At 36.6% G+C, this 13,216-nt stretch overlaps 3 protein-coding genes across 3 annotated transcripts; all 3 read left to right on the top strand.

The window, feature by feature from the left end:
* Positions 1-1,901: 1,901 nt before the first annotated feature.
* Positions 1,902-4,674, top strand: LOC138859304 (uncharacterized). Its single transcript, XM_070113914.1, has 2 exons — positions 1,902-1,973; positions 2,450-4,674. Exon 2 carries the CDS (start codon positions 3,311-3,313, stop codon positions 4,670-4,672), a length of 1,362 nt encoding a protein of 453 aa, XP_069970015.1. The 5' UTR covers positions 1,902-1,973; positions 2,450-3,310; the 3' UTR covers positions 4,673-4,674.
* A 129-nt stretch (positions 4,675-4,803) lies between these two features.
* On the top strand, positions 4,804-6,486 carry LOC113826820 (uncharacterized). The gene has a single exon (XM_070114146.1). It carries the CDS (start codon positions 4,804-4,806, stop codon positions 6,484-6,486), a length of 1,683 nt encoding a protein of 560 aa, XP_069970247.1.
* Positions 6,487-6,849: 363 nt separating this feature from the next.
* LOC113827008 (uncharacterized) lies at positions 6,850-9,923 on the top strand. Its single transcript, XM_070114144.1, has 4 exons — positions 6,850-7,442; positions 7,532-8,965; positions 9,318-9,335; positions 9,812-9,923. The coding sequence occupies exons 1-4, from the start codon at positions 6,850-6,852 to the stop codon at positions 9,921-9,923; spliced, it is 2,157 nt and encodes a 718-aa protein (XP_069970245.1).
* Positions 9,924-13,216: the final 3,293 nt, after the last annotated feature.

The following is a 13,216-nucleotide window of genomic DNA, read 5'->3' as shown; positions in this document are numbered from 1 at the left end:
TTTCCATACTAATAATGGCAATAGAAATAATAATGATATTATTATCATAGGCATTATAATGATTATTATTGTCATTATTATTCCTAAGATCATCATTATTGCTATTATCATTATATAAATAGTTAAAATGATAAAAATAGCAATCATAATTAGCATAATAATTATTATAACTGCAATAATGATAATAATAATGATAATCATGATGATAATGACTATAATGATAATAATCATAAAAATGATGACAGTAATGATAATAATGATGATAATAATTATCATTCAGTCCATTTATAATGAAATAAAGGCCAGAAGTAATAAAATCCCAAAAGTCGAAACAATGGCAAAATCTAGCGTATTACAGCCTTAAACCCTTTTCGCTTTTTAATGGTAATTACGAGGATTTTAACATTAATTCAGGTAATTATGATGATTTCCATGATGATTCCTTTATTATTGACAGTAATGATAATTATGATGCTAATGACAATGATAATGACAATAATGATAATAATGATAAAGTCCTAATTATAATGATAATCTTGATAATTACTGCAATACTAGAAATAATTAACTCTATTCCAATAACTTCCGTACTAATAATGGCAATAGAAATAATAACATCAGTATCATTGTCATTATAAGTCATTATTATTTCCAAGATCATTATTTCTATTATCATTATATAAATAGTTATAATGATAAAAATAGCAATAATAATTAGCATAATAATTATTATAACTGCAATAATGATGATAATAATAATGATAATCATGATGATAATGACTATAATGATAATTATCATAAAAATGATGACAGTAATGATAATAATGATGATAATAATTATCATTCAGTCCATTTATAATGAAATAAAGGCCAGAAGTAATAAAATCCCAAAAGTCGAAAAAACGAAAAAACGGCAAAATCTAGCGTATTACAGCCTTTTGAGAGAAACGTCGAAAAAAAAAACCTTTTCGCTTTTTAATGGTGATTATTAGGATTTTAACATTAATTCAGGTAATTATGAATATTTCCATGATGATTCCTTTGTTATTGACTATAATGATGATAATTATGATGATAATGACAATGATTATGACAATTTGTATTGCCATTATTAGCATCGAAATTATTGGAATAGAGTTAATTATTGCTACTATTGCAGTAATTATCAAGATTATCATTATAATTATGACTTTATCATTATTATCATTATTATTGTCATTATCATTGTCATCATCATCATAATTATCATCATTATTGTCAATAATAAAGGAATCATCATGGAAATCATCATGATTACCTGAATTATTGTTAAAATCTTCATAATTACCATTAAAAAGCGAAAAGGTTTTTTTTCGACGTTTCTCTCAAAAGGCTGTATAGATTTTGCCGTTTTTTTCGACTTTTGGGATTTTATTACTTCTGGCCTTTATTTCATTTTAAATGGACTGAATGATAATTATTATCTTCATTATCATTACTGTCATCATTTTTATGATTATCATTATAGTCATTATCATGATTATCATTATTATCATCATCATTATTGCAGTTATAATAATTGTTATGCTAATTATTACTGCTATTTTTATCATTATAACTATTTATATAATGATAATAGCAATAATGATGATCTTAGAAATAATAATGACAATAATAATAATTATAATGATAATGATAATGATGTTATTATTATTTCTATTCCCATTGCAAAGGAATCAAGGATTCCTTGTCTGATATTATATATATAGAATTTAGATCAAGAATTTATTTGATTTAATGTATTAACATGAGAATGATTATATAATTTCATTTATTTTGTAACGTTGGCTACAGTGACGTTAGAGTTGTACGAACGCCCTACAAAAACGCATTGTTGTGAATCCGCGAAGCCCCTCTAGAGAGCCACGTGAGACGTCTTGTGCTGCGCATTTTTAAATTATTCTTGTTTTATGAAGATTTGGGCTAGCCACACTGTAAGTCAACTATTTATACTGTTAATGATGTATTGTTCAGATGTTAGAGCATATGTTAATAACAAAGTTGTGTCTTTTACGTGATATATAACTTGAAATTATGTGATATAAGTAAGTCCCATTCCTATTGTACTCTTATATTTTTACCAAGCTTTATTTCAGTTATTTACCAAAGAATAATGTTTTGTTTCCTATTCATTTAATGAAAGTATCTAGTCTTTAGTTATTGATCTTTTATAAAGTGCCTTAATTAACTCAGGAAATGTCATAAAATAGTATAAGGAATAAAAAGTCATTTGTTTGTTTAATGTTTATGTATATGCTAGTCTTGCAGTATTTTTATAATTTTCTATTGATTTGTTCTTAATATTTCTATCTCATATTGTATTAATATTATTTGATATTTGTATGATTCATTTACTTTATTTGTGTACAATTTTTTATTTCCAAAACTGTGAAGATTTACTTTCTTACAGCTTTTCACCTCACAATCACGTGCACGTTCACGCGTACGTGTATGTTGTCATCTTGCAAGTTGGATACACTGCTCATACCTACCAGCTTGTGAACATGACAATAAAGGTTTAACTGACTGCTAGTGTTTTACTGGAGGCAGTACAGTGAAAAGAGTTGCTAGCCCTTCTTCTAAGGCTACAGTGAAAAGAGTTGCTAGCCCTTCTTCTAAGGCTACAGTGAAATGAGTTGCTAGCCCTTCTTCTAAGGCTTCAGCGAAAACAGTTGCTAGCCCTTCTTCTAAGGCTACAGTGCAAAGAGTAGCTAGCCATCTTCCAAGCCTAATGTGAAAATAGTTGCCAGCCATCTTCTATGCCCAGAATGAGAAGAGTGAGATATCTAACAAGCTGAGTGAAAAGAGTCAGCCTTCTGTTGAGTGAAGAGTTATACAACTATCAACAGAGGAAAGTCTCTCTCAGCATCTTGCCGAATAACTTCAGGAGAATTGTTCAGCATGTCGACTACAAGCAACGCAGACGTTCACATTAAAATGGAAACGGAGGAGGATCCACAGCAGGAACCCCACCCACAGTTAGACCCAGATGAAACAAGACCGTCTGGAGCAAGAATAAGGACCCTTACAGAAAAAGGAGAAGACCTGTACATTTCCACAACAACCAAATATTTGGATCAGCTCTCTCAAGTGCAGTGTACAGTTGAAGACCTAATGTATTACAAAGTATTACAAAGGCGGTGCAGCCGCAGAAAGTGATAGTGAATATAAGAAAGCTCTTGAAAAGAACTTAGATTCTTATTCAAGGTGTGTAAATCAGTTTTTAGAGTATTTGAGTAGAACAAATACGGAAGAAAGCAGGAAAGATTATATGAAGTACGAAGCAAAAAGTGATGTGATCATACGTGATATAAAGAAGGAGTTAGAATATCTTGATAAAAGATATGCAGTTGAAGAAGTTAAGTCTGAGTGCTTGGAGAAATTTAGTGCTAAATCAGTTCCAGAAAGTGTCTCAGCTATGTTGTTAAGTAAAAGAATACAAGCTGAAGCCACAAAGGTTAAGCTTGAAAGTGCATTGAAAGAGGCAGAAATAAAGAAAAGAAAAGCAAAGTTACAGTGTGAAGAGGCAGAAATTGAAGCAGAATTAGAATTATGTGTGTCTCGTCGCAATGCTCAGTTGGCTGAAGTTGAGTACAGAGTAGTGTGTGAAGAAAGTAGTGATAAGTTGTCATCTATTTCAGGTAGAATACCTGGTGTACAGTTACAACAGAAAGTTATTTCACAAGAACTCCTTCAGCAAGAGGCAGCAGATTCTTTAAATCGTGTCAAGCAGTACGTGGAAGATCAGAACAAGGTACCAGAATTTGATCTCAACCCTTCTTTGGAAGAAGCTATGCCTGTCATACAACCTCTTCGTAGTCAGCCCAGTGATGCCAAGGCTAATCCTGTGAGTAACAGTTGTTGTGGAGAATTGTCGCGCTTCCTTTTGAAGAAGGAACTTTCCCTGGCACGTTTCAGTCCATTTGATGATCGTCCTGAGTCTTATGTGCCTTGGAAAACTACTTTTCAGCAGACCATTCAAGATCTGCATGTTACGTCTTTGGAAGAAGTTGACCTCCGGTGGCTGGGACCTGAGTCGTCCAAATTTGCGCAGAGTATAAGGACTTCCAATATACATGATCCAAGTAAGTGCATCAAGTTGATATGGAAGAGGCTTGAAGATAGATATGGCAGTCCTGAGATTATTGAAGCATCTATCAAGAAGAAACTAGAAAAGTTTCCTAAGGTTACGTTCAGAGATCCCAAGAAACTGTATGATCTGCATGATCTTCTTTGCGAAGTACAGTCGCTTAAAGAAAATCTACTTTACGAGAAACTGTTTGGACACTTTGACACATCTGCAGGAATAAACCCTGTGATAAGGAAGTTACCTCCTTCAGTACAAGGAAAATGGCGAGACAAAGCATCCAACTACAGGAAAACACAAGGTGTGTTATTCCCACCCTTTTCTTATTTTGTAGACTTCATTTCTGACGTTGCACAAATTCATAATGATCCAGGATTTAATTTTGAGCCAGAAGTAAAATCTCATACAGACAAGACTTCAAAGCTAGATAAATTTAAAGTAACTACAAAGAAGACTGTAGTGCCTGATGAAGAAGCCTTTAAATGTATAATACATGGGACCAACCATTCTCTACATGAATGTAAAAGCTTAAAGCAAAGTCTTTAGAAGAATGCAAGAAACTTCTGAAAGAAAATAGAATATGTTTTAAGTGTTGCATCTCGAAGAACCATTTAAGTAGAGATTGTCCAGAGGACATAACCTGTAAAGACTGTGGAAGTAAATACCATTGCACTGCTATGCATTTGAAGAAATTTCAGTCTGTTCCTGAGACTCCTAAGGCTCATGGCAGGGAGAAGCCGGAGCAGAGTGTTGTTAAAGAGTCAGTACATGAACAAGCTTTAGATGTGACCAACAAGAGTACTGGTGTATGTGAGGAATTTCCTGGAAAGTCTTGTGCTAAAATTTTCCCAGTTTACATTTTTCATGAGAGTAACCCGAAGAAGCGTATGAAGTCATATGTTATATTTGATGATCAGAGTAACAAATCTTTAGCTAAAGGAGAGCTTTTAGATTTCTTTGATGTTCGCTCTGTGGCAGAGGAATACATCATAACTAGTTGCTCTGGCCGTTCAGTTATGACAGGAAGGAAAGCTGGTGGACTATGCATACAAGCTGTTGATGGTAGTCTACAGATGAGCCTTCCTACAGTCATCGAATGTGATGAACTTCCTAATAATAGGACTGAGATTCCAACTCCCAACATTGCTCGACTTCATCCACACCTCAAAGACATTGGTTCAGAAATTTCACCTCTTGATGATCAGGCTCATATTCAATTATTGATTGGTAGAGATCTACCCGAAGCTCACCATGTACTAGATCAAGTAACAGGTCCACCAGGTACACCCTTTGCCCAGAAGATGAAGTTAGGCTGGGTAATTATAGGTGAAGTCTGCCTGGGGAAGCATCACGCAACAAAGAATGTGAATGTAAGGAAAATATATGTAAATCCTGATGGTCGTCCATCAGTCTTGAAGCCTTGTCCAAGTTGTATATGTGTACAAGAAGACACAGGATATCACAGCGGTTTTACACCATGGAAGGAAAATGATATTGGTTCTACAGTGTTTCACCAAACCAAAAATGATGACGAACCTGGAAAATCCACAGAAGACAAAATGTTCTTGAAGTTAATGGAGAAAGAATTTGTCAAAGAACCAGCAGGTAACTGGAGCGCACCTTTACCTTTTAAGCCCTTAAAGAAAAGATTACCGAACAATAAATCCATGGCTGTGAGACGTGCCAATAGCCTAGCCAAGAGTCTTCAGTTCAATTCTGTTAAAAGAGAACATTTCCTAGACTTTATGAAAAAGCTTTTGGAAAGAGGTCATGCTGAAATAGCACCACCTTTGAAAGAAAAGGAAGAATGTTGGTATCTTCCAGTGTTTGGAGTGTATCATCCAAAGAAACCTAGTCGTATCAGGTGTGTTTTTGACTCTGCTGCTAAGTTTAGAGGTACATCATTGAATGATGTGTTGATGACAGGTCCAGACCTAAACAATTCTCTGTTGGGTGTACTTTTACGTTTTCGAAAGAACAGAGTGGCTGTATTAGCAGATATTGAGATGATGTTTTATTCATTTGAAGTACATAAAGAACACAGAAACTATCTTCGTTTTTTGTGGCACAAAGACAATGATTTAAGCAAAGAACTTATTGAATATCGTATGACCAGACATGTTTTTGGAAATAGTCCATCACCCGCAGTAGCAATATATGGACTACAGAAGACTGCTGAAGCTGCAGGAAGTACATATGGTGAAGACGTCACAAAATTTGTCCAGCGACATTTTTATGTTGATGATGGTCTGATATCTCTATCAAGTACTGAAGAAGCTATTAACCTACTGACAAGAACTCAGAAGGGTCTAGCAGATTATGGAAATTTGAGACTTCACAAATTTGTTTCAAACAGCTAAGAAGTCATGTCAGCCTTGCCAGGTGACGACATCTCTCAAGATTTGAAGGACATGGACTTTGATGCTGAACATCTTCCGTTGCAGAGAAGTTTAGGATTATATTGGGATCTTCAAGCAGATATCTTTACTTATAGGATTGCAGAAGATAAACCCTTCACTCGTAGAGGTGTGCTGTCAACAGTCAACAGCATTTATGATCCTCTAGGATTTGCAGCCTCGCTTACAGTTCTAGGCAAGTTGCTTCTGCGAAAGTTCTTATCCGGGACTATTGATTAGGATGAACCTCTACCAGAAAACTGAATGAGGGTATGGAAAGTTTGGAAAGACCGTATTAAGACCTTACAAAGTTTGAAAATACCAAGAATGTATGTTCCAGCATCCTTGTCAACAGAAGTCAAAAAAGAATTGCATGTCTTTTCAGATGCTTCCAAAGAGTCAATTGCTGCTGTCTCATATTTGAAAACTGTAGACGAAGATGGCAGTTCAGAAATTGGATTTGTGATGGGGAAAGCTAAAATTGCACCCTTGCATGGGCATACTATACCTCGTCTAGAATTGTGTGCTGCAGTACTTGCAGTAGAACTTAGTGAAGTGGTACTTGAGAACCTTGATGAAGAAATTGATATAGTGAAATTTTACACTGACAGTAAAGTAGTTCTTGGCTACATCCACAACCAAACAAGACGATTTTATGTGTATGTTGAGAATAGAGTGAACCGTATTCACAGGTCAACTAAGCCAGAACAATGGAATTATGTTCCTACATCTGTGAATCCAGCTGATCGAGCAACTCGCTCTATGGTGAATGATTTCTCGTGTGACGACATATGGCTGAAAGGACCTGAAACATTCTTGAGTAGGCGTCATGATCTTGCTCAAGAAACTCCACAGCTAGTTCAACCAGAAGATGATAAGGAAGTAAGGCCAGATACTCTGATAAGGCAGCTAAAACCTGTGTGATTGACAATTTATCAATTGGGTGTCACAGATTTGAAAGGTTCTCTGAGTGGTATCGCCTAGTAAATACTGTTGCTTTATTGCACAGATGTGCATGTGCCAAATCATTTAAAGGTAGAGCTGATAGAAGTGTAGAGTCTTTCAGAAAAGCTGAAATATTTGTGATCAAAGCAGTTCAAAAAGAAACTTACAAAGAAGAAATTAGACTTCTTGAAACAAAAATGCATCTTCCAAAATCTAGCTCGATTATGGCTCTCAACCTGCATTTAGATAAAGATGGTGTGTTAAGGGTTGGCGGAAGATTGCAACAATCAAGTCTTGGAAGTTACCAGAAACATCCAATCATTTTGCCTGGTAAAAGTCATATTTCTACACTTATAGTACTTCACTATCACCAAAGTGTTCGACACCAAGGACGTCATCTTACAGAAGGAGCTGTTGGATCTGGTGGATATTGGATTACAGGCGTGAAACGGTTGATCTCATCAATCTTACACTCCTGTGTCCAGTGTAGAAAGTTACGAGGTAAAGAAGAAGTCCAGTTGATGAGTGATCTACCAGCAGATCGCTTAGAACATATTCCACCCTTTACCAATGTTGGAGTTGATGCTTTTGCACCTTGGACTATAATGACAAGCAGAACTCGTGGTGGATCAGCAAATTCTAAACGGTGGGCTATTTTGTTCACTTGTCTTACAACAAGAGCAATACACATTGAGTTGGTTGAAGAAATGTCCTCTTCAGCTTTTATTAATGCACTTAAAAGATTTGAAGCTCTCAGAGGTAAAGTTAAACTGTATAGATCTGACCGAGGAACCAACTTTGTTGGTGCAACTGATAGCCTCAAGATAGATGCAGTAAATGTGGAAGAAAAGAAGATAGTAAACCATCTGTACCAAACAGGCACTAAATGGATCTTTAACGCTCCCCATTCATCGCACATGGGAGGTGTATGGGAACGCCTCATTCGAATCTGCCGGAAGATCTTAGAGTTAATGCTAGCTGAAACTCCTTATAAAACTGTGACGCATGAAGTGTTATCAACCTTCATGGCAGAAGTATGTGCCATAGTGAACAATCGACCAATAGTAAACGTATCAACTGATCCAGAAAACCCTTTCATCTTGTCACCTGCCACCATTCTTACTCAGAAAGTTGGAATAGACCATGTAGAAGATTCAGTAGGAGAAATTGATACAAAAGACCTTTTGAAAACAGAATGGAAACGTGTTTCTGCCCTCTCAGAAATATTTTGGAATCGTTGGAAAAAAGAATATCTGCACACACTCCAAGAACGTAAAAAATGGTGTTGTGCAAAACCTAGTCTCACTGAAGGTGATGTTGTGTTATTGAAAGACAGAAGTGTTTGTCGTAGACAATGGCCATATGATATTGTTGTAAGAGCTATCCAAAGTGAAGATGGCAAAGTAAGGAAAGTGGAAATAGAGGTTATGAGAGATGGAAAGCCAGTTGTGTACACAAGACCAATTTCAGAGTTAATTCTTTTGGTTTCTGGTGCTAAGTAGCTATTTTTTATTTGAACAAGTCACATTTCAGTTCCTGTTTGTCATTTAATCAGTATTAGAGTAGTGATATCAAATTTGTTGATATCAGGCAGGGAGTGTAAAGGAATCAAGGATTCCTTGTCTGATATTATATATATATAGAATTTAGATCAAGAATTTATTTGATTTAATGTATTAACATGAGAATGATTACTTAATTTCATTTAGTTTGTAACGTTGGCTACAGTGACGTTAGAGTTGTACGAACGCCCTACAAAAACGCATTATTGTGAATCCACGGAGCCCCTCTAGAGAGCCACGTGAGACGTCTTGTGCTGCGTACTTTTAAATTATTCTTGTTTTATGAAGATTTGGGCTAGCCACACTGTAAGTCAACTATTTATACTGTTAATGATGTATTGTTCAGATGTTAGAGCATATGTTAATAACAAAGTTGTGTCTTTTACGTGATATATAACTTGAAATTATGTGATATAAGTAAGTCCCATTCCTATTGTACTCTTATATTTTTACCAAGCTTTATTTCAGTTATTTACCAAAGAATAATGTTTTGTTTCCTATTCATTTAATGAAAGTATCTAGTCTTTAGTTATTGATCTTTTATAAAGTGCCTTAATTAACTCAGGAAATGTCATAAAATAGTATAAGGAATAAAAAGTCATTTGTTTGTTTAATGTTTATATATATGCTAGTCTTGCAGTATTTTTATAATTTTCTATTGATTTGTTCTTAATATTTCTATCTCATATTGTATTAATATTATTTGATATTTGTATGATTCATTTACTTTATTTGTGTACAATTTTTTATTTCCAAAACTGTGAAGATTTATTTTCTTACAGCTTTTCACCTCACAATCACGTGCACGTTCACGCGTACGTGTATGTTGTCATCTTGCAAGTTGGATACACTGCTCATACCTACCAGCTTGTGAACATGACAATAAAGGTTTAACTGACTGCTAGTGTTTTACTGGAGGCAGTACACCCATTATTAGTATGGAAATTATTGGAATAGAGTTGATTATTGCTATTATAGCAGTAATTATCAAGATTATCATTATAATTATGACTTTATCATTATCATCATTATTATTGTCATTATCATTGTCATTATCATTATAATTATCATAATTATTGTCAATAATAAAGAAATCATCATGGAAATCATCATAATTACCTGAATTAATGTTAAAATCCTCATAATTACCATTAAAAAGCGAAAAGTTTTTTTTCGACGTTTCTCTCAAAAGGATGTAATACGCTAGATTTTGCCGTTTTTTCGACTTTTGGGATTTTATTACTTCTGGCCTTTATTCCATTATAAATGGACTGAATGATATTTATTATCACCATTATTATCATTACTGTCATCATTTTTTATGATTATCATTATAGTCACTGTCATCATGATTATCATTATTATTATCATCATTATTGCAGTTATAATAATTATTATGCTAATTATTATTGCTATTTTTATCATTATAACCATTTATATAATGATAATAGCAATAATGATGATCTTAGAAATAATAATGACAATAATAATAATTAAAATGACAATGATAATGATGTTATAATTATTTCTATTGCCATTATTAGTATGGAAATTATTGGAATAGAGTTTATTATTGCTATTATTGCAGTAATTATCAAGATTATCATTATAATTATGACTTTATCATTATTATCATTATTATTGTAATTATCATTGTCAGTTTCATCATAATTATCATCATTATTGTCAATAATAAAGGAATCACCATGGAAATCATCATAATTAACTGAATTAATGTTAAAATCCTCATAATTACCATTAAAAATCGAAAAGGTTTTTTTTCGACGTTTCTCTCAAAAGGCTGTAATACGCAAGATTTTGCCGTTTTTTCGACTTTTGGGATTTTATTACTTCTGGCCTTTATTTCATTATAAATGGACTGAATGATAATTATTATCATTACTGTCATCATTTTTATGATTATCAATATTGTCATTATCTTCATGATTATCAATATTATTATCATCATTATTGCAGTTATAATAATTATTATGCTAATTATTATTGCTATTTTTATCATTATAACTATCTATATAATGATAATAGCAATAATGATGATCTTAGAAATAATAATGACAATAATAATAATTATAATGACAATGATAATGATATTTTTATTTCTATTGCCATTATTAGTATGGAAATTATTGGAATAGAGTTAATTATTGCTATTATTGCAGTAATTATCAAGATTATCATTATAATTATGAATTTATCATTATTATCATTCTTATTGTCATAATTATAATGGGTGGGTGCTTCATGCGCAGGGTGGTGTGAAGCGATGGTGTGGTAGCCTAGATAGTGTTTAGTGCTTGCATGCCTTCTCGCTTGCAGCTGCCACCGCTGGCTATCCTTGTGCGAAAAAGGGAGCAGCGCTGCATAAGTCTCCCCTGCCAGTTCATAGCCTCTCCATCATCCAGACTTCTGCAGTGCCTCCTCGTAGCCACCTATGGAAACTGGCACCTTGCGGTCCCAGGATGAACTGTAGGGGATCTCGGAGCAGCAGGAGGCTCCAGAGGTACAGGGTCATGGCCCACAGGCGTGTGGACACGCCCTGGCCCTGTACTAACTCCTGCCCCTGAGCCCCCTGGGGTCAATGGGAGGCTTGGGGGAGGTGGGCCTTGCCAGTCCTCCTCCCCCCAAAGAATAACCCGTTGGCAGCATCACGCTTAATTGGAAATGCTGGGGGGAGGAGTAATGTCCCTCCTACCCAGCGAGAGAGGCGGGCTGCGGGCCCCGTTGGGAGGGTGACTGCTGGGGCGCGGAATAGGAACGGGAGCTCCTCGTCCTGCCTGCGTCCTGGTAGCCGCCAGCCCAATATGAAGCTTGTGGGGCAAAGCCCTAGGGAACCCCACAAGTGGATGAAGGGTCCCGCAGCCTGCCGCCTTTTATGTGGGGCAGCGTCGGCGGGGTTGGCAGAGGTTGCATCCACCCGGAGCGACTGCACGAGGGTTAACCTCAGGCGGAAAGTCAGGGTGGGGGCTTGGAACGTCCACTATTTACGTCAGGATGGACGGTTACCCCTGCTATTGAGGGAACTGGGGGGGCTGAGAGTAGGGGTGGCTGCCCTCTCGAAGGTGAGAAGACCTGGCAGCGGCATGACCAGTGTAGGTGGCTACACCTATTACTGGTCAGGCCACAGTGATGGTCACCATCTCGTAGGAGTAGCCATAGGTGTCTGTGGTAGGCTCCATCCCTCGGTGATAGAGGTCACTCCAGTCGATGAGTGTATAATGGTGAGACTGAGGCTGTCTTTGGGCTTCATGTCTCTTATTGCTGTGTACGCTCCTACCGATGTTTGTAAACTTGATGTGAAAGAGATGTTCTACGCCAAACTTGCATCCGTGGTAGACAGTTGTCCCCGGCGAGATATTCGAATTGTTCTGGGTGACTTCAATGCAGTATCTGGCTGCGATCGAGCTGGCTATGAGAAGTTAGTCGGTCCTCATGGTTCGGGAGTTGATACCGGCAGCGAGAATTCCCTCCTTTTCCGGGATTTTGCTAGATCCCAGAAATTGAGGATTTCTGACTCCTGGTACCAGCGCCCAGACCCACATCGTTGGACATGGTACAGCGATGCGGGTAATACAACTAAGGAGATCGACTACATTCTTGTTAGCACTCGTTGGAGGATCCTCCAGAACTGCAGGGTGTATAGGAGTGCTGAGTTCTGTGGTACTGACCATAGATTAGTTGTGGCTACCCTCCAGGTACACTTCAAAACTCCCCAGCGGCCCAATGACCACACTAGGGTGTTTCATCTGGACAGGCTGAAGAAGAGGGAGTGTGCTCGGAGGTTTGCTGAGACAATCTCTGATCGGTTCACAGCGCTTGACAATCTGACGGACCCTGTACTTCTGTGGGACACGTTCAAGCATGAAACGCTTGATGCAGCCCAAGAATTGATTAGAGAACTCCAGAGAGCAAGACAGAATTCAATCTCTCAGGAGACACTGGAAGCCACTGAAGCTTGCCGTGCGGCTCGTCTGGCAGGGGATCGGGATTTGCACCGTTCTCAGGTGCACAGAACTCGGTCTCTCTTAAGAAGGGACAAGGAACAGTTTATTAGGAATCTTGCTGAGGAGGTTGAAGGCCATTTCTTAGTAAATGACCTTCGTTCTGCATACCAAGCCCTGAGAAAACTGAACTCCAAGCCCTCTTCACAGGTGACTGCAGTTCGCTTA

The sequence above is a fragment of the Penaeus vannamei genome, chromosome 35 (assembly GCF_042767895.1).
Source record: "Penaeus vannamei isolate JL-2024 chromosome 35, ASM4276789v1, whole genome shotgun sequence".
NCBI lineage: Eukaryota > Metazoa > Arthropoda > Malacostraca > Decapoda > Penaeidae > Penaeus > Penaeus vannamei.
The sequence above is the reverse complement of the archived record's forward strand: the minus strand, read 5'-3'. Positions and strand labels throughout refer to the sequence as shown.